The sequence below is a fragment of the Candoia aspera genome, chromosome 2, assembly GCF_035149785.1.
Source record: "Candoia aspera isolate rCanAsp1 chromosome 2, rCanAsp1.hap2, whole genome shotgun sequence".
Lineage (NCBI taxonomy): Eukaryota > Metazoa > Chordata > Lepidosauria > Squamata > Boidae > Candoia > Candoia aspera.
Genome location: NC_086154.1, coordinates 4187647 through 4213316, shown reverse-complemented (window position 1 = coordinate 4213316; position 25670 = coordinate 4187647). Strand labels below are relative to the sequence as shown.

The following is a 25670-nucleotide window of genomic DNA, read 5'->3' as shown; positions in this document are numbered from 1 at the left end:
TGAGATTATTAGGTGTACAGACACTAAATCTAGTCTTTTTTTAATGGCAGTGATGAAATGCTCTCTATGGAGGGATATTGGCATCAGTCCCTTATGATGGAGAGACATTATAGGTTTGAAAAAAAAGGACTTGGTGGGGGGTTCTGGAAGTATTTATTTTAATTAAAAGAACAGTAAAATGTCAAATACAGTTCGTTGGAATTTTTAACTAATTTTTTGGGAGCCACCTACCCAAAAGTCACCGTATTATCTATTTTAACATCACATGCTCTTTTGTATTCAGATCTGGTCTTAAAAAAATAATGTAGCATTTGGGGAAAATGATGAAGCCCAGAAGGCCAGCACTGGAGGCCAAGATGGAGAAGATCTGCACAGCCACCATGTACTTGCCCTTGGTGCTCAGGTAGGTGGGCACAAAGGAGACCCAAACACTGCAGAAGACCAGCATGCTGAAGGTGATCAGCTTGGCTTCATTGAAGGCCCCAGGTAGATTCCTGGCCAGGAACGCCGCCATGAAGCAGATAGTAGACAGGAAGCCCATATAGCCAAGAGCTACATAAAACATGGAGACAGAACCTTCATTGCATTGCAGGATGATCTTGCCATACTGCAAGTTCATGTCAGACTCAGGGAAGGGGGGAGAAGTCCCCAACCAGATGCTGCAGAAGACAATTTGCACACCAGAGCAAGAAAGGATGATGGAGTTGGTCAAGCTCTTCCCCAGCCATCTCTGCACTTTATTCCCTGGCTTTGTGGCCAGGAAGGCTAACACCACCATGACTGTTTTGGCCAAGACAGAAGAGACAGCCAGTGAGAAAATGATGCAGAAAGCTGTTTGTCGGAGAAGGCAGGTGGCTCTCCTTGGTTGGCCAATGAAGAGGAAGGAGGTCAAGAAGGAAAGCAGGAGGGAGACAAGGAGGATGTAGGAGAGGTCCCGATTGTTGGCCTTGATGATTGGAGTGTCTTGGAATTTAATGAACATCACCAAGACAAAGCCTGTGATTAAAGACAGGAAGAAGGCAAGGGAAGCCAGGATGATCCCCAGATTTTCGTGTTTGGATAGGAAGGTTATAATCTTGTCTATACAATGATCTCGATGTTTGTTTGGATATTGATCTTCTGGACATTTGTCACATTTTTCTGCATCTGAAAAAAGTAAGAGTAAAGTCTCCCATAAAACAAATACATTAAAGAAATACATTGTGAACTTCGGGTGGTGTCCATGACTGCATGTGAAAGGAATCAGTCTGAAGTAAGAAGGAGGACCCCAAGAGATATGGGCTGCTTGCCATTGTTTACACACAGGCTGGTCTGCCATCTGTTGAGAACAATTTAATTTGGTTTCTAGAGTTGAGCAGTGAAGGTGAATTTTAGGGCCAGCTACAAGCCGCTCATTGAAAGACACCTTCCCAGGAAAAACATGGCACTGGCTCAGTAGTGGTCACCCTCCTCCCCAAATGCACAAACCTGTCAGCTCAGCCATAAAACCATTAGAAGACCAAGGAATGCTGAGAGGCTGGGGGAAGGTCCCAGGGGGGAACCCAGAGATTGGAACCAGGAACCATTTGACAAAGCTCATAAAAGTAACTACTTTAGAAAGAAACTATGTTCCTGAAACACTGCCTCTTTATTCCTTCACCCACCCCCCACTGTCTTTGTATTCTTGCCCATTACCTCCTACTTACACCCTCATGACCTCACTAACTTTACTAGGCACATGGTATGCTGAATCCAAGGAAATATCTCCAATCACATTTAATGTATACTTTATTTCAGAAGTCTACCAAGGAAGCTTCAGCAAAGGATCGTTACCTTGTCATGGTGCTGGAGCTTGAGCACCTCAATGATGCCATGAGCTAAACCATGAAGGGCCACCCAAGACGGGAAGGTCATGACAGAGAGTCAGACGAAATGCGATCCCTGGGGAAGGTAATGGCAACCCACCCCAGTATTCTTGCCGTGAAAACTAAATGGATCAGTACAACCAGAGATATGTCAGTATACCATCGGAAGATGAGACCCCCAGGTCGGAAGATGGTCAAAATGCTACTGGGGAGGAACAGAGGATGAGTTCAACTAGCCCCAGACATGATGACGCAGCTAGCTCAAAGCCGAAAGCACGGTTAGCAGCCGACGGTGCTGGTGGTGAACGGCGAATCCGATGTTCTAAGGATCAACACACCATTGGAACCTGGAATGTAAGATCTATGAGCCAGGGCAAATTGGGTGTGGTTATTGGTGAGATGTCAAGATTAAAGATAGACATTCTGGGCGTCGGTGAACTGATGGACTGGAATGGGCCACTTCACATCAAATGACCACCAGATCTACTACTGCGGACAAGAGGACCACAGAAGAAATGGAGCAGCCTCCATAATTAATAGTAAAGTGGCGAAAGCAGTGCTTGAATATACAGAAGACCTGTATAGGTAGGATAACAATATCGGGGAAAGCTTTGACGGTGTGGTCAGTGAGCTAGAGCCAGACATCCTGAAGAGTGAGGTTGAATGGGCCTTAAGAAGCATTGCTAATAACAAGGCAGCAGGAGAAGATGGCATCCCAGCTGAACTGTTCAAAATCTTGCCAGTTGATGCTGTCAAGGTAATGCATGCTATATGCAGCAAATTTGGAAAACACAGGAATGGCCATCAGATTGGAAAAAAATCAACTTACATCCCCATACCAAAAAAGGGAAACACTAAAGAATGTTCAAACTATTGAACAGTGGCACTCATTTCACATGCCAGTAAGGTAATGCTCAAGATCCTGCAAGGTAGACTTCAGCAGTTCATGGAGCGAGAATTGCCAGTTGTACAAGCTGGGTTTAGAAAAGGCAGAGGAACTAGAGACCAAATTGCCAATATCTGCTGGATAATGGAAAAAGCCAGGGAGTTTCAGAAAAACATCTATTTCTGTTGTATTGACTATTCTAAAGCCTTTGACTGTGTGGACCATAACAAATTGTGGCAAGTTCTTAGTGATATGGGGATACCAACTCATCTTGTCTGCCTCCTGAAGAATCTGTATAACGACCAAGTAGCAACAGTAAGAACAGACCACGGAACAACAGACTGGTTTAAGATTGGGAAAGGAGTACGGCAGGGCTGTATACTCTCACCCTACCTATTCAACTTGTATGCAGAACACATCATGCAACAAGCTGGGCTTGAGGAATCCAAGGCTGGAGTTAAAATCGCTGGAAGAAACATTAACAATCTCAGATATGCAGATGATACCACTTTGATGGCTGAAAGCGAAGAGGAACTGAGGAGCCTTATGATGAAGGTGAAAGAAGAAAGTGCAAAAGCTGGCTTGCAGCTAAACCTCAATAAAACCAAGATTATGGCAACCAGCTTGATTGATAACTGGCAAATAGAGGGAGAAACTCAGCAAAGGATCGTTACCTTGTCGTGGTGCTGGAGCTTGAGCACCTCAATGATGCCATGAGCTAAACCGTGAAGGGCCACCCAAGACGGGAAGGTCATGACAGAGAGGTCAGACCAAATGCGATCCCTGGGGAAGGTAATGGCAACCCACCCCAGTATTCTTGCCGTGAAAACTAAATGGATCAGTACAACCAGAGATATGTCGGTATACCATCGGAAGATGAGACCCCCAGGTTGGAAGATGGTCAAAGTGCTACTGGGGAGGAACAGAGGATGAGCTCAACTAGCCCCAGACGTGATGACGCAGCTAGCTCAAAGCCGAAAGGACGGCTAGCGGCCGACGGTGCTGGTGGTGAACGGCGAATCCGATGTTCTAAGGATCAACACACCATTGGAACCTGGAATGTAAGATCTATGAGCCAGGGCAAATTGGATGTGGTTATTGGTGAGATGTCAAGATTAAAGATAGACATCCTGGGCGTCAGTGAACTGAAATGGACTGGAATGGGCCACTTCACATCAAATGACCACCAGATCTACTACTGTGGACAAGAGGATCACAGAAGAAATGGAGTAGCCTTCATAATTAATAGTAAAGTGGCTAAAGCAGTGCTTGGATACAACCCAAAAAACGACAGAATGATCTCAATTCGAATTCAGGGCAAGCCATCTAACATCACAGTGATCCAAATATACGCCCCAACCACAAATGCTAAAGAAGCTGAAGTAGAGCAGTTCTATGAGGATCTGCAGCACTTACTGGACAACACGCCTAAAAGAGATGTTATTTTCATCACAGGAGACTGGAATGCTAAGGTGGGCAGTCAAATGACACCTAGAATTACAGGTAAGTATGGCCTGGGAGAACAAAATGAAGCAGGACATAGGCTGATAGAATTTTGCCAAGACAACTCACTCTGCATAACAAACACTCTCTTCCAACAACCTAAGAGATGGCTTTATACATGGACTTCACCAGATGGACAACACCGAAATCAGATTGATTACATCCTTTGCAGCCAAAGGTGGTGGACATCTGTACAGTCGGTAAAAACAAGGCCTGGAGCTGACTGTAGTTCAGATCACAACTTCTTCTTGCACAATTTAGGATCAGACTAAAGAGATTACGGAAGACCCACAGATCAGCTAGATATGAGCTCACTAATATTCCTAAGGAATATGCAGTGGAGGTGAGGAATCGATTTAAGGGACTGGACTTAGTAGATAGGGTCCCAGAAGAATTATGGACAGAAGTTGGCAGCATTGTTCAGGAGGCGGCAACAAAATACATCCCAAAGAAAGAGAAAACCAAGAAGGCAAAATGGCTGTCTGCTGAGACACTAGAAGTAGCCCAAGAAAGAAGGAAAGCAAAAGGGAACAGTGATAGGGGGAGATATGCCCAATTAAATGCAAAATTCCAGAGGTTAGCCAGAAGAGATAAGGAATTATTTTTAAACAAGCAATGCGCGGAAGTGGAAGAAGACAATAGAATAGGAAGGACAAGAGACCTCTTCCAGAAAATTAGAAACATTGGAGGTAAATTCCAGGCAAAAATGGGTATGATCAAAAACAAAGATGGCAAGGACCTAACAGAAGAAGAAGAGATCAAGAAAAGGTGGCAAGAATATACAGAAGACCTGTATAGGAAGGATAACAATATCGGGGATAGCTTTGACAGTGTGGTCAGTGAGCTAGAGCCAGACATCCTGAAGAGTGAGGTTGAGTGGGCCTTAAGAAGCATTGCTAATAACAAGGCAGCAGGAGACGACGGCATCCCAGCTGACCTGTTCAAAATCTTGCAAGATGATGCTGTCAAGGTAATGCATGCTATATGCCAGCAAATTTGGAAAACACAAGAATGGCCATCAGATTGGAAAAAATCAACTTATATCCCCATACCAAAAAAGGGAAACACTAAAGAATGTTCAAACTATCGAACAGTGGCACTCATTTCACATGCCAGTAAGGTAATGCTCAAGATCCTGCAAGGTAGACTTCAGCAATTCATGGAGCGAGAATTGCCAGATGTACAAGCTGGGTTTAGAAAAGGCAGAGGAACTAGAGACCAAATTGCCAATATCCACTGGATAATGGAAAAAGCCAGGGAGTTTCAGAAAAACATCTATTTCTGTTTTATTGACTATTCTAAAGCCTTTGACTGTGTGGACCGTAACAAATTGTGGCAAGTTCTTAGCGGTATGGGGATACCAAGTCATCTTGTATGCCTCCTGAAGAATCTGTATAACGACCAAGTAGCAACAGTAAGAACAGACCACGGAACAACGGACTGGTTTAAGATTGGGAAAGGAGTACGGCAGGGCTGTATCCTCTCACCCTACCTTTTCAACTTGTATGCAGAACACATCATGCGACAAGCTGGCCTTGAGGAATCCAAGGCTGGAGTTAAAATCTCTGGAAGAAACATTAACAATCTCAGATATGCAGATGATACCACTTTGATGGCTGAAAGTGAAGAGGAACTGAGGAGCCTTATGATGAAGGTGAAAGAAGAAAGTGCAAAAGCTGGCTTGCAGCTAAACCTCAAAAAAACCAAGATTATGGCAACCAGCTTGATTGATAACTGGCAAATAGAGGGAGAAAATGTAGAAGCAGTGAAAGACTTTGTATTCCTAGGTGCAAAGATTACTGCAGATGCTGACTGCAGTCAGGAAATCAGAAGACGCTTAATCCTTGGGAGAAGAGCAATGACAAATCTCGATAAAATAGTCAAGAGCAGAGACATCACACTGACAACAAAGGCCCGCATAGTTAAAGCAATGGTGTTCCCTGTAGTAACATATGGCTGCGAGAGCTGGACCATAAGGAAGGCTGAGCGAAGGAAGATCGATGCTTTTGAACTGTGGTGTTGGAGGAAAATTCTGAGAGTGCCTTGGACTGCCAGAAGATCAAACCAGTCCATCCTCCAGGAAATAAAGCCAGACTGCTCACTTGAGGGAATGATATTAAAGGCAAAACTGAAATACTTTGGCCACATAATGAGAAGACAGGACACCCTGGAGAAGATGCTGATGCTAGGGAGAGTGGAAGGCAAAAGGAAGAGGGGCCGACCAAGGGCAAGATGGATGGATGATATTCTAGAGGTGATGGACTCGTCCCTGGGGGAGCTGGGGGTGTTGACGACCGACAGGAAGCTCTGGCGTGGGCTGGTCCATGAAGTCACGAAGAGTCGGAAGCGACTAAACGAATGAACAACAAAAGAGGGAGAAAATGTAGAAGCAGTGAAAAACTTTGTATTCCTAGGTGCAAAGATTACTGCAGATGCTGACTGCAGTCAGGAAATCAGAAGACGCTTAATCCTTGGGAGAAGAGCAATGACAAATCTCGATAGAATAGTCAAGAGCAGAGACATCAGACTGACAACAAAGGTCCGCAGAGTTAAAGCAATGATGTTCCCTGTAGTAACATATGGCTGTGAGAGCTGGACCATAAGGAAGGCTGAGAGAAGGAAGATCGATGCTTTTGAACTGTGGTGTTGGAGGAAAATTCTGAGAGTGCCTTGGACTGCAAGAAGATCAAACCTGTCCATCCTCCAGGAAATAAAGCCAGACTGCTCACTTGAGGGAATGATATTCAAGGCCAAACTGAAATACTTTGGCCACATAATGAGAAGACAGGACAGCCTGGAGAAGATGTTGATGCTAGGGAGAGTGGAAGGCAAAAGGAAGAGGGGCCGACCAAGGGCAAGGTGGATGGATGATATTCTAGAGGTGACGGACTCGTCCCTGGGGGAGCTGGGGGTGTTGACAACCGACAGGAAGCTCTGGTGTGGGCTGGTCCATGAAGTCACGAAGAGTCGGAAGCAACTGAACGAATAAACAACAAAAACCAAGGAAGACTGTATAACCTCTCTTTTTTTAGACTTCTCTGCCTCCAGCACTGTCAAAAATTGCATGTGTGCTTCAAAGTAATGTGACCTCCTCTCTGCCTTAAACACATCCAAGAATAACTGAGCAGATAACTGGACTCATGGGCTCAATGGTCCCTTCCAGGTCTGATTCTTCTAAAAGGCCATCTCTCCCTTTCCTGCAGTCTCACCCACCTTCCATGGTGGAGATGGTTCCTTCTGCACAAGGAAGACAGTTGTAGCAGCAAATGGGTCTCCCTTCCTGAGCCACCTTCCTGAATCCAGGAAGACAGCTTTCCACACACCGGGAAGGAGGCAGGGGCTGAGGAGAGAGAGAGAAAAAACATTCAGAAAATGAATTTATTTGTCAAAGGAGGCAAAGGAGGAAGGACTTAGTGATCTGAAATTCAACACTGACCTTTACTCAGTTTGAAGCCTACGAAAACATTGGAGCTCATCAAACAGTTTCAGCTGCATGTTTGTTACTTTTTATCTTCTCTTCCAATGTTTAACACACTACAATTTTAGATTTAGGATCTAAATTTATGTATTAATTACTCAAGGAATGATTGGATAGATATTTTGCTTTGGCCAAATATATCCTGTTGCCTCATGGATCAAATCTACCTACATTTGCACAGGACTAATAAATAAAAACTTAAGGGTCTATGTCTCATTGAAACTTTGACATCTAAAGAGGGGACATCAGTGACATCCAAAACCACTTCCTGCCCAAAGAATGCAATCCTGTTGGTATTAACTTCAGTGAGAGTGAAATAAACCTTTTCCCACCTTGTTCCGCCCTTCCATCTCTGCAGTCCCATTTGGGCTGATCATGAATGTGAAATCCTGGGATCCTTGTCTTTCTAGACTCCCAAAGATCACTTTTCTAACAGACATATTGGAGAAAATCACCCAGTTCACAAGGTCCAGGTCTGATGCCAGGTCTCCCTCCTCATCCAAATAGACACCTTCTAGGGAACTATTGTAAAACTGTGCATTTTGCAGGAAGGAATGAAGCTGGAATGGAAGAGAAAATGGATATTTTTAGGCAGGACATCCAATGTTCTACTGTAAGACCCCTTTGCTTGTGCTGGGGGTGAAGTGAGGATTTCTCTGCCTATATACAAAATGCAGGAGTCAGATTCACTTTGCACATTCTTCAGGAGACAATCTATAAATAATTGAATTGTAAAACCTGCAGCATTCCTCCAAAGGGTCAGACATGACTCGGTGCTTGCACAGGGTGTCATGTTCACTGATTCAATGTGCTTTATACATCGTAACGTTTCACATGCCATGGCACTGAAGCACATTTCTGTTTGGCAGGGAGCTGCTGTGAGACCTTCTTACAAGCTCTGTATGTGAAATCAGGACAATGGAATGTGTTTGGGTTATTTTCTTTGCTCAAGGACTTTTCCCGCAGACCATCAGAAACCATTAGGAGCACCTGGGATTGTGGACTTGGGAAGATTCTACAGGGGGAGGGATTTCATTTGCACGGATGGTTTTTAGTTTGAATTTGGCGCACTTTCATCATTCTCAGCTTTCTCTGTGATCCTGCTTACTATTCTTTAATAAATCAGATATCTTTGAATTCCTACTTATGAGTCTGATGGTGTTTTAGAATAGGCAACCTTTACACAGGGGACCTTTCACCTTTTTTTTTTCACTAACTTACACTTTATTTATATATGAACTGCACCAACACTGAGATGGCTGAGAGAGAAACCTGGACAGGCTTTCAAGATTCTTTTATTATACCCAGTAACAATAAAGTACCACTCCAGGAATGCCTGTGAGTTTCCTACCTGGAGCAGCTGATGTCAGTCTTGAAAGCCTGTTTCTCTCTATCCCAATTTACTTTAAACAAAATCAGGCAAGGGTTCTGTATCTGGAAAATGCAATCACCTACCCAGTTCCTCCTGAATGGCTTTTTTCTTACCTTCAACCCTGAGCAGCTCTTAATTCTTTTACAATATACCTCGTCAAGCTAAAATATACATGTTTAGATGGGAGAAACTACAGCTGTCATTGATGGGGAGAATTTCTGTGATGAAAATGAACATCTTGCCTAGAATGATGTTTTTGTTCGGGACAATATCTCTTTTGACAACTGATGCACCATTTAAACAGTGGCCAAAGGATATCTATAAATTTCTCTGGCAGAGGAAAATATAATTAGTTAAATATAAGGTTTTACAAGATAAAAAGGAAAGAGGTGTATTGGGTCTACCTGGTTTGAAATTGGATTTTGCAGCTTGCTGTTTGGTTTGGATGAAAGAGTGGGTGCTGCTAAGAAATTGAAGGCTCTTGGAGTTAGGAGGACTCAACCTGAGATTTGGGTGAAATGGATCCTTGTGGGACGACAAAGTCAAGGTTAAGGTGGATTTGAAAAATCATGTTAGATGGGCCATATTAAGAATATGGAATAGATACAAACCCAGGTTGTGCCTGAGAACTGCTTTGTGGCTCTCAGCAAAATAAACATTTGATAGACCAGAAATAACACAAATGGCAACCTTTGTTTTTCTAGCTGATCCTGATGATGTTCATCTATGTATTTCCATAAGGAAGTGCACAACTGCACACACGCAGAGAGATGGATGTGGCAGGGTGGCCCTTCCAGCTGTTTTATGGGGGCGTCCCTCAGCTGTCCCAACGGCTCCCTTGCTGAATCTGTGAAGAACCTCTTTGAGTTGAAGAGAAATCTCCTCTTTCCCTCAGGAGGGACTGCAAACATTTCTGACACTCAGCTTTTCTTGCCTTTTCTGTAGCCAGAAGAAGGTGTGATAGGATATATCTTCTCTCAGAATGAAACTATCCTTTTAGAAAAAGATGCAAGTCGCTTAACATGCAAAATAAGCTTCAACTCTGAGAGCTGAAGATTGTGGAGGAAGGGGGAATTGAATGATCATGACATTTGAATCTATCTCAGCTGATACATTTTAAGCAGCAACACATATTCAGACACCCCCCCATACAGGTAGAAAAACACATTGTATGGAGTTCATAAAGAAACAATTCAAATCTACCCTTAATAGAAGCAATCCAACTGGTGAATGTGCTAGCAGGTTCCTTTTCAACCGTCAACCTTCACCAAGGTTGTGTAATGGACTGGGGTTAATGGACTGGGGAGACCAAGGATTAAGAGCCCCCCTCAGCCCTGGCAGCTCCCTTGGGGAGGTCAGACCAGTGGCTCGCTCTGAGTCAGCCTAATCTGTCAGCCTAATCTAACCCTGTCTTCAGGGTTGTTCCGGGAAAAACGATGGAGGTGGGTTTTTTATTATTATTTTATAAAATTATTCTATTACTTTTACATATAAATTTAATAATTATAATTATAAATAAAACCTTAAACGTGCACCCCACCTCCAGGACCAATGTTTTGCTTAATCATTCCTCTTTCCAAAAATGTAATAATTCTTCTGAAGGTGCACATCCTTTCCCTTTTAATAAGACAGATTCTACAAATAAAGTATGTTCCATATCTCTGCAAAATCATTTCGGTTCCGCAACCCCCTTCTAACTTTAATATTGCACGTTAACTTGTCATTGATTGCAATATCCCACACTTCTCTATACCAATCCTCTATTTGATGATCACCATGTACCTTCCATCGGGGCTCCCGAATTTAAGGTTATATTATATGGCTAATCAAAGAAGATATATTATTGATGGTATGGTTGGACAAGGAGAGTTGAACTGGTTGGAGAGGGTAGCGCAAAAAGTGGAATGGAAATCGGAAAATGTATTTTTTAATAAACCAACTAATAAATGGTTGGAAAGGGTTGAGAATCCCCTTTTAAAAGCTATTTTAAGGATTTGGACAAAATGTCAAGAAAAATTAATGCCAGTCGTTTCCCCATTGACCCCAGTGGTGATGATGGAAAAATTCCCCATAAATTTAAAGAAGAAATTGGAAAAGGTATTAAGGAAGAAGAAAATATTTTGAATAGAGGATTGGGTGAAAGAAATGCATAGTATAGATCGAATAATAGAGCTGCTAAGGGGAAGAAAGATATCTTGGCTTAATTGTATACAATTAGAGAAATGGATTAATAAGGGGATAAATGAAAATAAAGAATGTAGAGGTTACACAAGATTTGAGAAGCTGATTTTGGAGAGAGAAGATAGAGAAGAAAATATAGTTATAAAAGGTGAATCAAGTGTAATTTACAAGATATCATTAGAAATTGAAGATCAACAGGATTATCTCAAATCAGGATGGGATCGTGATTTAAGACAACAAATAAATCATCAGAGTTGGGGCAGGATATGGGATATGCACATTTTAAAAGCTATGTCTGTAAGGATAAAGGAAAAATATTTTACATTGGTTTGGAGATGGCATTTGACACCTGTAAGGCTAAATCAGACAGATAAGAAATATTCAGTGTTATGTTGGAGGGGATGTCAGGAGTCTGGCACTGACCTCCACATGTGGTGGAGTTGTAAACAGGTACAGAAGTTTTGGCAATTGGTATTTAAAGAGGTAAATGAGATAACTGGGATAAATTTGGAAGTACGTCTGGATATAGCGTTGTTATCAATGTATGACAAGGTTAGATGCACTCCAGCTATGAAAGAGTTAATTACAAATCTATTGACGGTGGCAAGACTAATTACAGCTAGAAAATGGAGCTGTTAGTGATCCAGATTCCACCTTGAATCTGGAGAAAATGTGAAGATCAAAACATAAGAACCATGTGGAAAGAAATCCTAAGCTTGGTTTTCTGTCCCAGGACATTAAGGCAGCCTGCAGGACATTGCACGCCAAACCTGGAGAAAAAGTATGTTGTGCACAACTACACTGCAAAAAGTCTGCCCAATGAAGCCAAAATGAAAGATAAATCTCCTTGTAGAGACACAACACTGCTCCATCTCTCTAGAGGTTTACAGGTGAATGGGAAGCTCACTAGGAGAAGAACCTTTGCTCTCTCTGAGGATTTATCCTACACAGGTAATGACCCTCGAAAAGCCTGGCCATTTGCTGAGACCCTTTACCATTTTGTTTCTCTGGTCCTACTGAAAACTGAAAACAGTGGCAAAGGAATAAAGCTGTTTTAACAAAGAAACAGGGATTGTGCCTGGTCCAAGGCAGTCCTTGAGATGAGATGCAGCCCAGCAGGGGAGGGGTGAGAAGGGGGACACTGTCTGATGCACCCACAGATCATTGGAATGAAGAGGACAGGACTGGGTGGGAGATGGGGGTGCTCCTGCTTGCAAAGAGAAAAGCCAGAGAAGGGAAGCATGCAACTAAAACAATCAACGAACCAAGAAACCATTATTGGCAAGAAATGAAATGATATTTGATTGAATGAGGGAAAGGATGGCTAAATAGTGAAGACTTCCAAATTATTTCTTCCAAATGAAGTTTAAAAGGAGAAACAGTTGACAAAGAAAGGGAAAAAAAGTGGAGGGGATTTAAAAGGGAAAGGAATGGAAAGTTGGAATTCAATTTAATATTTCTTGTTGAATTGTGTTCTATTTTTTTATTTTATTTTGAGAATAGGAGCCTAGTTCTTACATTTGTAAAACTGATTCTTTGTTGCAGGAGAGAGATGTGCAGAAGAAAAGAAATACCTGCCAAGACGTCAGCCTTGGAGTCTCCAAGTTCTTCCCACCTTTGGCCCTTGTCCGCTTAGATCTGGATAAAGAAGCTGCATGTAAGGCCCGGGCCACAGCCCAGATTGTCTGGTAAATGAAATAGCTGTCCAGAGACAGGATCTGATCAATTATCTCCCGAGGCTGAGCCTGCCGTTCTTCTCTCTCTCTGCACCGTCTCCAGACTTTCACAGAAAAGGCATCCTTGCTGTAGGAGCATCTGAAAGATATCTGTGCAAGGTAACGCATGGCAGGGTAAAAATGCACGGACGCACCATATTTTGCCATGTGGTTCCTCTTCATCAGAAAGGAAAAAATGCTATGAAGAAATTGAATGGGAAAGATCTGCTTTGACAAAAGATAAGTGAAGTCCCATCGAATTGTTGTGATCAGAACTTTTCCTGTAACAGCTTCCTTGAAAGTTTCAAATATTCGATGTATAATGATTACACCATTGTTGAATGAATAAGCCTCTGCAGCATAAAGAAAGACATTCACTTGTCTCCAGTTGTGATATGGATGAACATTTATGAGCATGTGATAGATAGTTGTGGAAAAGATTTGTGACACAACTGGACAAATGCCGTTCCTGATCAGCATGGAAGTCAGAGTCCTCATGGATCTCTGCGCCTGGTCAGTGTCTGGAGCCAGCAGACCAACCAAGGTCCACCTGAAATGCAGCAGCAGCTTGACCATCCCTGGGTACTGGACTCCTTCAGCAGGGAGCATCGGGTAGAAGAAAGGAGACTGAGTTTTATCGCTCAAAGTCTGGGAAACAAAAGTGTAACTGATCTGAAAAGCAATGAAAGATGTGTTTTATTTGATGCCCATAGCACCCAAAATTAAAGATAACTATTCTGGCTTAAGGAAACAATAATTCTATTCCTAACCAAGAAGGCTTATCTACTCACCCATTGCTTTATGAATTGCTTCCATTCCCTTTTATTCCCTCAGTGGAGAATTTTCAAACTCTTGGAAATGAAAAGTCCCAATCAAAGTGAATATTTGTAGCTCAGGTTGAACTGTGGAGTCTGTGGTGCTCTTTGAGCCTTGCTGTTTTCTTGCAGATATTTCATTGCCAGACTAGGCAACATCTTCAGTGTGAAGAGGGAGTGGGCCTGGCTTTCAGTTTACATACCGTTCAAAAGAGACAATAGAAAAGCCAAAAGACCAGGACACTCCCTTGCCAGCCAGCCACACCCAGATATGCAAAAATCAACACCAGGATTAACAGCAGATGAACCATCAAACAGCACAAGACACCCTAATCAAGGAACTATTAACTCAGGCAATCAACCCAGCAGCCAGCAAGAGCCCAATCAAAGAACTCCCAAGGAGAGAACAACCCCCCCACCAACACAACCTGGGCAAGCCACAGTATGTAAAATGAGAGCAAGGCCGCTCCCTCTTCGCACTGAAGATGTTGCCTAGTCTAGCAATGAAACGTCTGCAAGAAAACAACAAGGCTCAGAAAGCACCAGGGACTCCACAATGAAAAGTCCCCCAATGTGGGACTTGGACTAGACTGGGACCATGGTGGGAGGGAATGTGTCTGCTCTAATCCTTCCCTCCCTTTGCAAAACCTGAACCTTCATCCTTAATGCCTACCACGTGCATGATATTGCTCTCTTCTTCACTTGCAATAGAGGACCTCTGACTGAAAGTTGCATGACTAAAAATTCTCTTCCCAGCAAAGACACACCTGTGGGACTTTGTAGGTGCCCAACATGGTCGAAATGAGGATGGAGATGCCAGTTTCGGCCCCCTCAAGAACAGCCACTGTGTTTCTCTGCCTTCCACAGCTGTAGTTGGGAACGTTGGCCTCCCCGTCCGAAAGCAGGTCCAGCAGAGCATCCGTAGTCATTTGTGCACTGAAATAGTTGTCATAGATATTGTAACCCAGGGTGATGTTGGGCAAGAGATGGGGATCCTGGTTGATGTCCTGGATGGCAAAAAGGAAGGACAGCATTTTCCAGTATTCTGGCATTGCTCTCCTAGAAGTACAGATATTGTAGAACATAACAATGAAAGGAAAAATAAATGACCTTTTTTTACAACAATACTTGTAATCCACAGAAACCCAAGAATTCCTCTAAATGGATTACTGTATTTTTGAAAACATTAACTTAAAAAATTAAAAAGAATAAACTCCATTAAGAAAAGTTATTAGATCAATTTCAAAGAAAGAAATTTTACCTTTTGTAATTCTTAATAGTTGGAAGTTTGAGCTACTGTACGTCTCGATATAAAATATAGACTCACTAAGTCCTCAAGTTGGAAAGGCATTTCAACCCCTGCCTCCACACTCAGACACATACCTACAAACACATCCAGGGAGCAGCTGTGACTGTCAACAAAGCCAATATGTTCCCAATTTCTGGACAAGTTTAGATTTTAAAGATCTTGACAGGAGATTTAACTTCCATTGAAATCAGGATAATGTTATGATAACTCACCTTGATTCATAATGGGACTCAGAGACGTTTGGAAATTCAGTGACTAAATGCATTCTCATCTGTGATTCCTTCATATTATCCATGATCCCCCCCCCCCACTCCCAGGATAGAGAATGTGAAGTTTGAATGCAGGGAAAAATATACTAGTCTTGCCTTTTTGTAGCCATGTAGACCAATTTTTGGGACAAGGGAGGGGTAGAAGGGAGCAACCACCCTCTCTTGACCAACCACAGTCTAGCTCTACTCAGAGGATGTCAAGCAAAGTAAGGTGAGAGGTAGCAAAAGTGGGAAATCAATCACTTGTAAGCCTAGGGGGTGGCTGTAAAATGCCATGAAGGTAGATTCACTTACTCTGAAAATTCATTTGAAGGAGTTGCTTTGAAGCTTAAGGGTTGAAACGTAGCCCTAGTTGCAGACTGTATGCCATTAATGAAAAGATCTCCTGGCCTGTAAAGATTTTGTGGGTTCACCCCCTCCCTCCTCGGAGTCAGGAAGCATTTGGCCTTGAGCTCCGTACAGACCCCTTGGGGCCACAGAAGCAGCACAAGCAGCAACATGACTTGTGCTCCTGACTGAGACCCCAGCCTTCTTCTTGCTTTGAATAAAGCTCAGGAAGATGTAGGAAAATCCTCAGCCCTCTTCCAAGTCAGAAGCTTCAGAGTCTTTCCTAATCGTGACGGGGTCCAGCCAAGGCTTCACATCTGAAGGGGAGAGGAGTAAACAGAGACCGTGCCTGCCCTCAAAGGCTCCCCTTTCTTTCTCCTGAACCATTTATGCATAGACCACGCTCCAAAGCCATGACATCAGCCAACAAGGCTTTATTCTGTCATTGAGGGGAAAATAAGTTATTGACATCTGTTGTCAAGTTTACCAAAGTTTGTGGAAAAGTCTCCAGAGACTGAGCACTAATAGAACAAGTAAATCACTATGATTTCCCGTAGGGGAGAGACAGGCGGTGAATAAAATTATAAAATAAATAAATAAAATTACTTGGATAATTGTAAGGAGGAGAGACATCACCTTTCTGAACTTTGAATGAGTTAACAGACAAATACACAAAGGGAAAAGTCACAGATGGAGCCTGAAGATGAACTATAGGGTGAGAGAGGAAATTTTGCCTGTAAACTTTTTTTTTTTTTAATCTCACTATAACCAATATCAAGAGAGATTTTTAGTCTAAGTTTGAACAGACACACTTCAGTCTGAATTTAGTCTTGATTTATGGTGGACTCTCATTATTTTTATTCGCCAAGGATCTGCTGGGACAGGTGTTTGCTCATCTTTTGAATGCAGAGACATATTTATTGATTTCTTTATTTATTACTTCAATTTATATTGCTACCCATCCAAATTTACTCTGGATGGCTAACAACAGTTTAAAATATCATAAAGCATATAACTTCAAAAATCGAGAGTTCAGTTAAAAAAAACACAGCACTAAAAACAACAAATCATGATAACCATTGAAGCCCAATGATTAAAACCACATTTTTAACAACTTGCTAAAGGCCAGCAGGTTTTCCCTAATAGATGGGACCTGGAGCATCCTTCCCTGCACAGCCTGATGGAACAGGTAGAACTATTTGGGGAAGGGCCGTCTCTCCAATAACCTGGCCCCATGTCAGGAAGGGCCTCTTGAGTCCTTACTAGCACCTTGAATTGAACCTAGAAGCATGGTGGCCATCAGTGCCCCTCACAGATCGGATGTGTAGCAGATGCTGATGGAGGAAGGCGCATAACTGCCTGTGCCTCTGCAGAGATAAGAGGAGAGGTAAAGCTGCGTATCATCAGCATGCGGATGGTACCTCACCCCATGCCATCTGATCTGCTCACAAGTGGGGAGGCAGCAATCTCCCCCAGAGGGGACTCTCGTCCATAGAGGCTCACAATCGTCATGGCTTCCACATCCCCCCTCCAATGGACTCAGGAGGGGGCAGGATTATCCTGGGATGACCACTCAATGTGTGCTGCCACCCAGGTCCTCTGGGGTGCCACCCGGAGTGTTCCCACAGACACAAGAGGAAGTAGGGACAATCTTGCCCACTAGGCTCCTCAGTGTGTAGTTTCTGGTGCTTGCACAGAAGCAAAGTCCCAGGTTCTCTGTTTCTGGTCATCCCGTTTCTGAAACCAATTCATGGGAGATTGTTTCAGGGGTACATTTGAGAAACAGGCCAGGATACATAAGTTTGAAGCTGGGGGCCAAGACACATGTCAAGAGGGATGGGGCTACAGACTTATGCAAATTAGAATATCCATGGGAAAGGGCAGGGCAGCCAGGCATTTCATCGGAAATAAAACAGCTTGGCCCCGTGAGGCCATCGGGGTGTAACTATAAGGTAATGTGGCAGTACTAAAAAACCCATGGGGTTTTGAAAGAATAAAGGGGCAGTTAATTTATTTCCTCCACACAGATTCTTGGATAGATGGGCCACCATATAAGACAGATGGTTGGATTGTTGGGTGGGTGGGTGCATGGATGCATTTAAACTCTTTAGAATCACTTGTAAACTGACACAACAGATTTCACAAAAAAGAAGTATAAAAGAAGCAGAGCAGGTAGACAGAAGGGGAGGGAGGTCTTCTCAGCCTGGCAAGAGATGCTGCTGGAGCGAGAGGCAAGTGGACGTGGAGCTGAGGAGGCAACCGCTTGGAGAGGGAGGAGCCAGGTGGTGGATGGCCAGCAGAAAGCTAAACGCAGCTCTGGCTGGAGATGATGGAGAGCAAGCCCAAGGGGTTCAGATGCTGGAGAAGAAGACATTGTCAGCATCCCCAAGTTGTACTGAAATTAAGTAACTGTGGAGGAGGCAGAAGCTAGCAGCAAAGACTTTGGGGAAGTAAAGTAGAAATGGAAGCCACTGAGTTGTGTTAGTGTATCATAGAGTTAGAATTGTTATGATACACATTTACACTTGGTCACAGTAGGTAGATGGATACACACACACACATACACAGGAGAGCCACTGTGGTGCAGGGGTTCAGGCGCCAGGCTAGAAACTAGGAGACTGAGTTCCAGTCCAGCCTTGGGCACAAAGCCAGCTGGGTGACCTGGGCCAGTCCCCCTTTCTCAGCCCTGGCAAGGACGTATGCGGTAGTCATGTCAAAAAGGGTCATTCACAAAGGAAAGCAAGTCAGTCGCAGTACTGAAACCAGGTCCAAAGCCCAAACAGAAAAGGACCAAATCGTCCACTATTTTTCAGGAGTTTGCTTGTTTCTTTCTTGCTGAACCTGAAAACTTTTATTGCACCTCACTCTGCTCTTAATTAGCCACAATTTTGGAGAAGGGATAGCTGGAAAGCTGCTGGCACTCTCTCTTCTCTTTAAGGATACACAGTTGTACACCTTTCTAGACACTCAGCATCCGAGAGGAAAGGGGAAAATCCATTTATTACAAAGTAGTCATCCATTTCTATCTCATGAAGAACTGATAGTTGGAAAAAAAGGGACTTGGAGTTTTTATTTTTTTTTCCTTCTTTTAATCAACCCACAAAGGAGAAGACGTGGATCTTCTAACATCACAGTGATCGAAATATATGCCCCAACCACAGATGCTGAAGAAGCTGAAGTAGAGCAGTTCTATGAGGATCTGCAGCAACTACTGGACAACACGCCTAAAAGAGATGTTATTTTCATCACAGGAGACTGGAATGCTAAGGTGGCCAGACAAATGTCACCTGGAATTACAGGTAAGCATGGCCTGGGAGAACAAAACAAAGCAGGACATATGTTGATAGAATTTTGCCAAGACAACTCACTCTGCATAACAAACAGTCTCTTCCAACAACCTAAGAAATGGCTTTATACATGGTCTTCACCAGATGGACAACACCAAAGTCAGATGGACTACATCCTTTGCAGCCAAAGGTGGTGGACATCTATACAGTTGGTAAAAACAAGACCTGGAGCTGACTGTTGTTCAGATCACAAATTTCTTCTTGCACAAATTAGGATCAGACTCAAGAGATTAGGGAAGACCCACAGATCAGCTAGATATGAGCTCACTAATATTCCTAAGGAATATGCAGTGGAGGTGAAGAATAGATTTAAGGGACTGGACTTAGTAGATAGGGTCCCGGAAGAACTCTGGACAGAAGTTTGCAACATTGTTCAGGAGGCAGCAACAAAAATACATCCCAAAGAAAGAGACAACCAAGAAGGCAAAATGGCTGTCTGCTGAGACACTAGAAGTAGCCCAAGAAAGAAAGAAAGCAAAAGGCAACAGTGATAGGGGGAGATATGCCCAACTAAATGCAAAATTCCAGAGGTTAGCCAGAAGAGATAAGGGATTATTTTTAAACAAGCAATGCGCGGAAGTGGAAGAAGACAATAGGATAGGAAGGACAAGAGACCTCTTCCAGAAAATTAGAAACATTGCAGGTAAATTCCAGGCATAAAAGGGCATGATCAAAAACAAAGATGGCAAGGACCTAACAGAAGAAGAAAACATCAAGAAAAGGTGGCAAGAATATACAGAAGACCTGTATAGGAAGGATAACAATATCGGGGATAGCTTTGACGGTGTGGTCAGTGAGCTAGAGCCAGACATCCTGAAGAGTGAGGTTGAGTGGGCCTTAAGAAGCATTGCTAATAACAAGGCAGCAGGAGATGACGGCATCCCAGCTGAACTGTTCAAAATCTTGCAAGATGATGCTGTCAAGGTAATGCATGCTATATGCCAGCAAATTTGGAAAACACAGGAATGGCCATCAGATTGGAAAAAATCAACTTATATCCCCATACCAAAAAAGTGGAACACTAAAGAACGTTCAAACTATTGAACAGTGGCACTCATTTCACATGCCAGTAAGGTAATGCTCAGGATCCTGCAAGGTAGACTTCAGCAGTTCATGGAGTGAGAATTGCCAGATGTACAAGCTGGGTTTAGAAAAGGCAGAGGAACTCGGGACCAAATTGCCAATATCCGCTGGATAATGGAAAAAGCCAGGGAGTTTCAGAAAAACATCTACTTCTGTTTTATTGACTATTCTAAAGCCTTTGACTGTGTGGACCATAACAAATTGTGGCACGTTCTTAGCGGTATGGGGATACCAAGTCATCTTGTCTGCCTCCTGAAGAATCTGTATAACGACCAAGTAGCAACAGTAAGAAGAGACCACGGAACAACAGACTGGTTTAAGATTGGGAAAGGAGTACGGCAGGGCTGTATCCTCCCACCCTACCTATTCAACTTGTATGCAGAACACATCATGCAACAAGCTGGCCTTGAGGAATACAAGGCTGGAGTTAAAATCTCTGGAAGAAACATTAACAATCTCAGATATGCAGATGATACCACTTTGATGGCTGAAAGCGAAGAGGAACCGAGGAGCCTTATGATGAAGGTGAAAGAAGAAAGTGCAAACGCTGGTTTGCAGCTAAACCTAAAAAAAAACAAGATTATGGCAACCAGCTCGATTGATAACTGGCAAAAAGAGCAAGAAAACCTAGACACAGTGACAGACTTTCTAGGTGCGAAGATCACTGCAGATGCTGACTGCAGTCAGGAAATCACAAGACGTTTAATCCTTGGGAGAAGAGCAATGACAAATATTTAGTTCTTTTTTCTTTTAGTCACTTTTTTCAATCTTTTTTGTCTTTTTGTCTATATTTTTAATAGATATATTAAAAAAAGGAAATTGGCAACATTGGTGTTTACCAAGAAATGCATGTTCAGCATAACTGAGATTTAGACATTTGGGGAGGCCGAAAGGGTATAGATGCATAAACGGGCAGCTGCTCCTCTCTCCCCTCTACTGATGGGCTTTGGAGCGAGTGGGACTCTCAGTGCCCCAAACCAGTCAGCTCTTAAAATGCTCACCTGAGTCTTTCTGATGAAGGTTTAGCTGTTGGGGCTCTCAAGCTGCCTTGGCTGAGGTTGCGAGATGCCCTCCCACCGTCTGGGCCCCTGAAAACACAGCCCTTCCCCCTTTCTGTAAGATGACATCTGAAGTCAGCCTCTATAAATTTATTTATATATTTAAATTTACATGGTCGCCCAACTCTAGCCTGTGTTGTTGGGTGGCAAACAGCAGCTAGAAAGATGAAGTAACAACACCATCACAATGAACACAACTCAGCAGCCAAGATAAAGCTCTCCCAGACCTCAACACAACCATCACACAGACTCTATCATGCCTTCCAACCCAGTGGCCTCAGCAGGTCTTCCAAGCCATCTGAAAGGCCACCAGGGCTGGGGCCAATCTGACCTTTGGATATCAATCAGTATTTTAACAGGAGCCCCTGAGCATTGCCGGAGGAGTATCTCTACTAGCAAATATTCAACTAACTAGAGGAAGTAGGCAGAGTTAGAGCAAGATGTGAGCGGAAGTGGGCTCCATTTTTAGAGCTGGTAGACAGTTTTGCTGCTGCAAAGCAGAGTCAGACCCACTTAGCTCTTTGCAACCAATCCCATTCCCACACATCTGTGCCTTTTCCTTCCTCCGTTAACAGTGCAGCTTATGGCAGGCCTTTCTTTCGGCATCTTGCCCATGGAGTGTTGCTGAATGTGTCCGGGTGTGCTTAGCCTGACTCTGCAAGCCTATCAGAAAGTCTTTGGAGACTGAAGTCCTCTGGTCTCCTGCTTGAGTAGACAAAATGAACCTCAGCTTGAGAAGGGAGAGGAAGCTTGTAAGACACAAATGTGATGGACCAAGAAAATCCTCCTTACCGATTTTTCTCCAACAGTTTGGTGACTTGGACTGGCCGAAGAGCCCACCCGGCACTTGGTGAATTCACCTTTGGGGATCTTGGAATGGGGTGATCCTCCTGAAGGCTGCAGAAAAGCGAGTCAGAAAAAGCACCCACCTTGTAAGCTGGTTGAAAGAGGTTAGATGTTCCACTGAAAGTTTGGTGATTAGTAGCCATAAATCAGTCCTGACTAAGGATTGGGACTGCGCTTGTGTGGAATCGTTAGCCACCCCCAACCAGATTCACCATTAATCTGGGTCTCTATCTGGAAAGCAAGAGGGACTGTCAGGGTTTCTCTTAAGCTGGTACAGATGACAGACACAAAGACTGCATTTATTTTTCCCACAAAACCTGTTTTATTGTACAAAATTAAACTCCTATTGCTTCTAGAAGTAACGCTATTTCTATACTGCTTTCTGTTTTCCTACCTTCTAGAGTCGTCCTATTACTCTAGGTTTACAATTCTTTCTCCCTTATTTAATCTATACCTTTCTGTCTCTATGTTGTTAGCACTATGTTTCCCTATCCTAACTATTTCTGGGCTCTTTAAGTCTTTCCTTTCCCCCCAGCGTCTCAGCTCTTGTAACCATTTTCAGTCCATTTGCAGATGAAAACCCTTTTCTCTCTTCTACAGACTTGCCAACGGGCTTTCCTCTCTTCCCCCACAGCAGCCCCAGTCCTCTCTTTCGGGAGCTGCTTGGTGGAGCCATGTCTGCCTGATGAGTTGGGCTTGCTTTGGGTTGCGGATTCTGGTTGGGCTCTTTCCTGGTCCACACAGCGAGATCACAATCACAGCTCTGTTTTATTTTGACGTCGAAGAGCAGCCCCACTTACATTGCAAATAGGCACAGACCATGTTGTTGGAGGGAAATTCAGTCCAGCCCTCCCTGAGGAATGAACTCTGAGTCCAGATCAGTTTCCAAGCAGAAGCGTTTGTTGTGGTCAGCTGAGCAGGCGCTACTTCCAAGCAGAAATGTGCTGCAGTCAAAGGGCCTGGTGACCTTTTCTGCACTTTTACATCCTACTGCAGATGTGCACTTACAACCTACTTTTTCACAGCCCTTTGAAGTGTTTTTATCAAGTTCTTTTGCCATATATAGATATTCCCTCCACTTTCTTAAGTATGTACATGTCTCTCTCTCACTTAGCCCTAATGGAGATTTCAGGGCAAGCATATTTACAAAAGGTGTTTTTACAAAAGCAGATTTAGACATTTTAGCATTTCAGCAGATTTAAACATTTCCTCCCCCCAAACAGTGACTTGCTTGTATCTGGCAGGAGAACATGGTATTCTTGAGGCTGCCAAGGAAAAAAAAAATGTACCATGGAAGAGATCAATGAAGGACAAGTGCATGTTTTCTATGAACAGATCAAGAGTATTGCAGGAAACTGAGAAGAAAGATAGGACTTTCCCCTTATGGTCTAAAATCTTGGGTGAAAATTGAGCTCACTGGAAACAATGTTGTGCCAATCAGGTTTCTCTTTTTCATTGTTAGCTTCTCCTTCATATTGAGATCAGGCCTGAGGACAATAATGTAACCTGTGGGGATGAAGATGCAGCCCAGCAGGCCAGCGCTGGAGGCCAAGATGGAGAAGACCTGCACAGCCACCATGTATTTCCCTTTGGTGCTCAGGTAGGCAGGCACAAAGGAGACCCAGACGCTGCAGAAGACCAGCATGCTGAAGGTGATCAGCTTGGCTTCGTTGAAGGACCCAGGCAGGGTTCTATCAAGCCAGCAGTCAGCTGTTGAATCATCATCAGTCCATCAAAGAAATCATAAGTCTCAGTGTAATGAATCAATACATTGACTTGCCTCCACTTGTGAAACAGGATGGGATGGTTCTGGACCACAACCTTCTTAGTCAGTCTTGAGAACCTTTCTGAGAAAATAACGCAAACCCCAAACCTGATGAGTAGAGCCGAGAAGGACTTTATAAACCTCTCTCCATTGTCCGTGTCACCGGCAACCAATCCAGTTAACGTCCACCTGAAATGCTGGAGCAAGTTGACAATCCCCAAATATTGGGTTCCTTCTTCAGGAACTGTCCGGTAGAAGTACGGGAACTGGTTTTTATCATTCAAAATTTGAGAAACAAAAGCGCAAGTCACCTGGCAAAGAAATGAAAAGATTATTTGAATTATTTGGCCTTTGGGTTACATTAAACTGTAAGGTAGAAAGACCATGACCTTTATGAAGGAGGAAAGCTTCTTCCATTGCTAGGAAGATCTTTGAAGGGAAACATTTTTTTTTCCTTTTGTAGGGAATGCTTCTTCCATTTGTTTAGAATGCTCCTTCCGTTCTCATCCTGATGACACTCGGCATCCCCTTCCAACTGGCACGCATGCAAAATCAAAAAGCTTCTTCCATATTTCATTCATACTTCTGGGTGTGACCAAATAGATCACAGATTAAGCATGAACCGACAGTGTGTTGCAGCTGCCAAAAGAACCAAAGGAATGTGGGGCTGCTTCTGCCGAGGTTTAGTGTTATGATCCTAGGATGTGATGGCTGCACCAGTCAGATCACATCTGGAATACAGTGTCCAGGTCTGGTCACCATAATACAAAAAGGATGCTGAGGAACTAGAAAAAGTCCAGAGAGGAATGCGGAAGATGGTGGGTGGCTTGGAGGCTAGATCCTATGAAAATGGTTAAAAGAACTGGATATGTTCAGAAGAGAAAGCTAAGGGGAGACATGATACAGTCTGAGAATATTTGAAGGGGTATCATGTGGAAGCCTCTTCCAACCATGTGATTCTATGATTCTTCACCTATTTGCAAAAGACAACTGGCTTATACTTCATAACAATTAAGTGCTTTTCTTGATAACAAAGTTTTCAAGATTTCAAGTGTTGGAACACTTTGTAAAAACAATGTGCAAGCTATAGAATCTTGTTTGTCTCTGAAGTGAATAAATGTTCACAATCTCATCCTTCTTTCCCAACCCTCTCAATGCGACTGTTAGTAAATTAGTATTAGTAAAGACTATTAGTCTTTATCCTAATATGGTTTAAGGTCCTATCTCTAGGGTTCTGGATGGAAGATATGGTGGTGCCCCACTCTTGGAGCATGTATAGCCATGCCTCAATGAAGCCACTGAAACAGCTGGAGTAGTGTGTAAGACTGGGCATGACGCTTCAGGTTGGGCATTGAAAGGCTGGAAGGGATTCAGAAGAGGCCTTCAACCCTTGGTGACTCAGGGGCACAAGAAGATGCCCAATGAGGACCAGCTGAAGGAACTTGGGATGCTCAGTCTGGAGAAAGACGGACAGAGGCGAAACACGATAGCCGTGTCCTAGTACAGAAAGCAAAGCTACAGGGAAGATGATCAAGAACTGTTAATCATGGCACACAAACTAAGACAGAAATAACAGGTATTAGATAGAGCTACTGTAGTTCGAAACCGCGCGGCGGGGTGAGCTCCCGTTGTTAATCCCAGCTCCTGCTCACCTAGCAGTTCGAAAACATGCAAATGTGAGTAGATCAATAGGTACCGCTTCGGCGGGAAGGTAACGGCGTTCCGAGTCGTCATGCTGGCCACATGACCCGGAAGTGTCTATGACAACGCCGGCTCCAAGGCTTAGAAACGGAGATGAGCACCGCCCCCTAGAGTCGGATTCGACTGGACTTTACGTCAAGGGAAACCTTTACCTTTACCTACTGTAGTTTA

The 25670-nt window shown here is 43.4% G+C and overlaps 1 protein-coding gene across 1 annotated transcript; it reads right to left on the bottom strand.

The window, feature by feature from the left end:
* Positions 1–250: 250 nt before the first annotated feature.
* Positions 251–17211, bottom strand: LOC134488841 (vomeronasal type-2 receptor 26-like). Its single transcript, XM_063291175.1, has 4 exons — positions 17126–17211; positions 14562–14853; positions 12839–13090; positions 251–1123 (listed from the first exon to the last, which is right to left on the bottom strand). The coding sequence occupies exons 1-4, from the start codon at positions 17209–17211 to the stop codon at positions 251–253; spliced, it is 1503 nt and encodes a 500-aa protein (XP_063147245.1).
* Positions 17212–25670: the final 8459 nt, after the last annotated feature.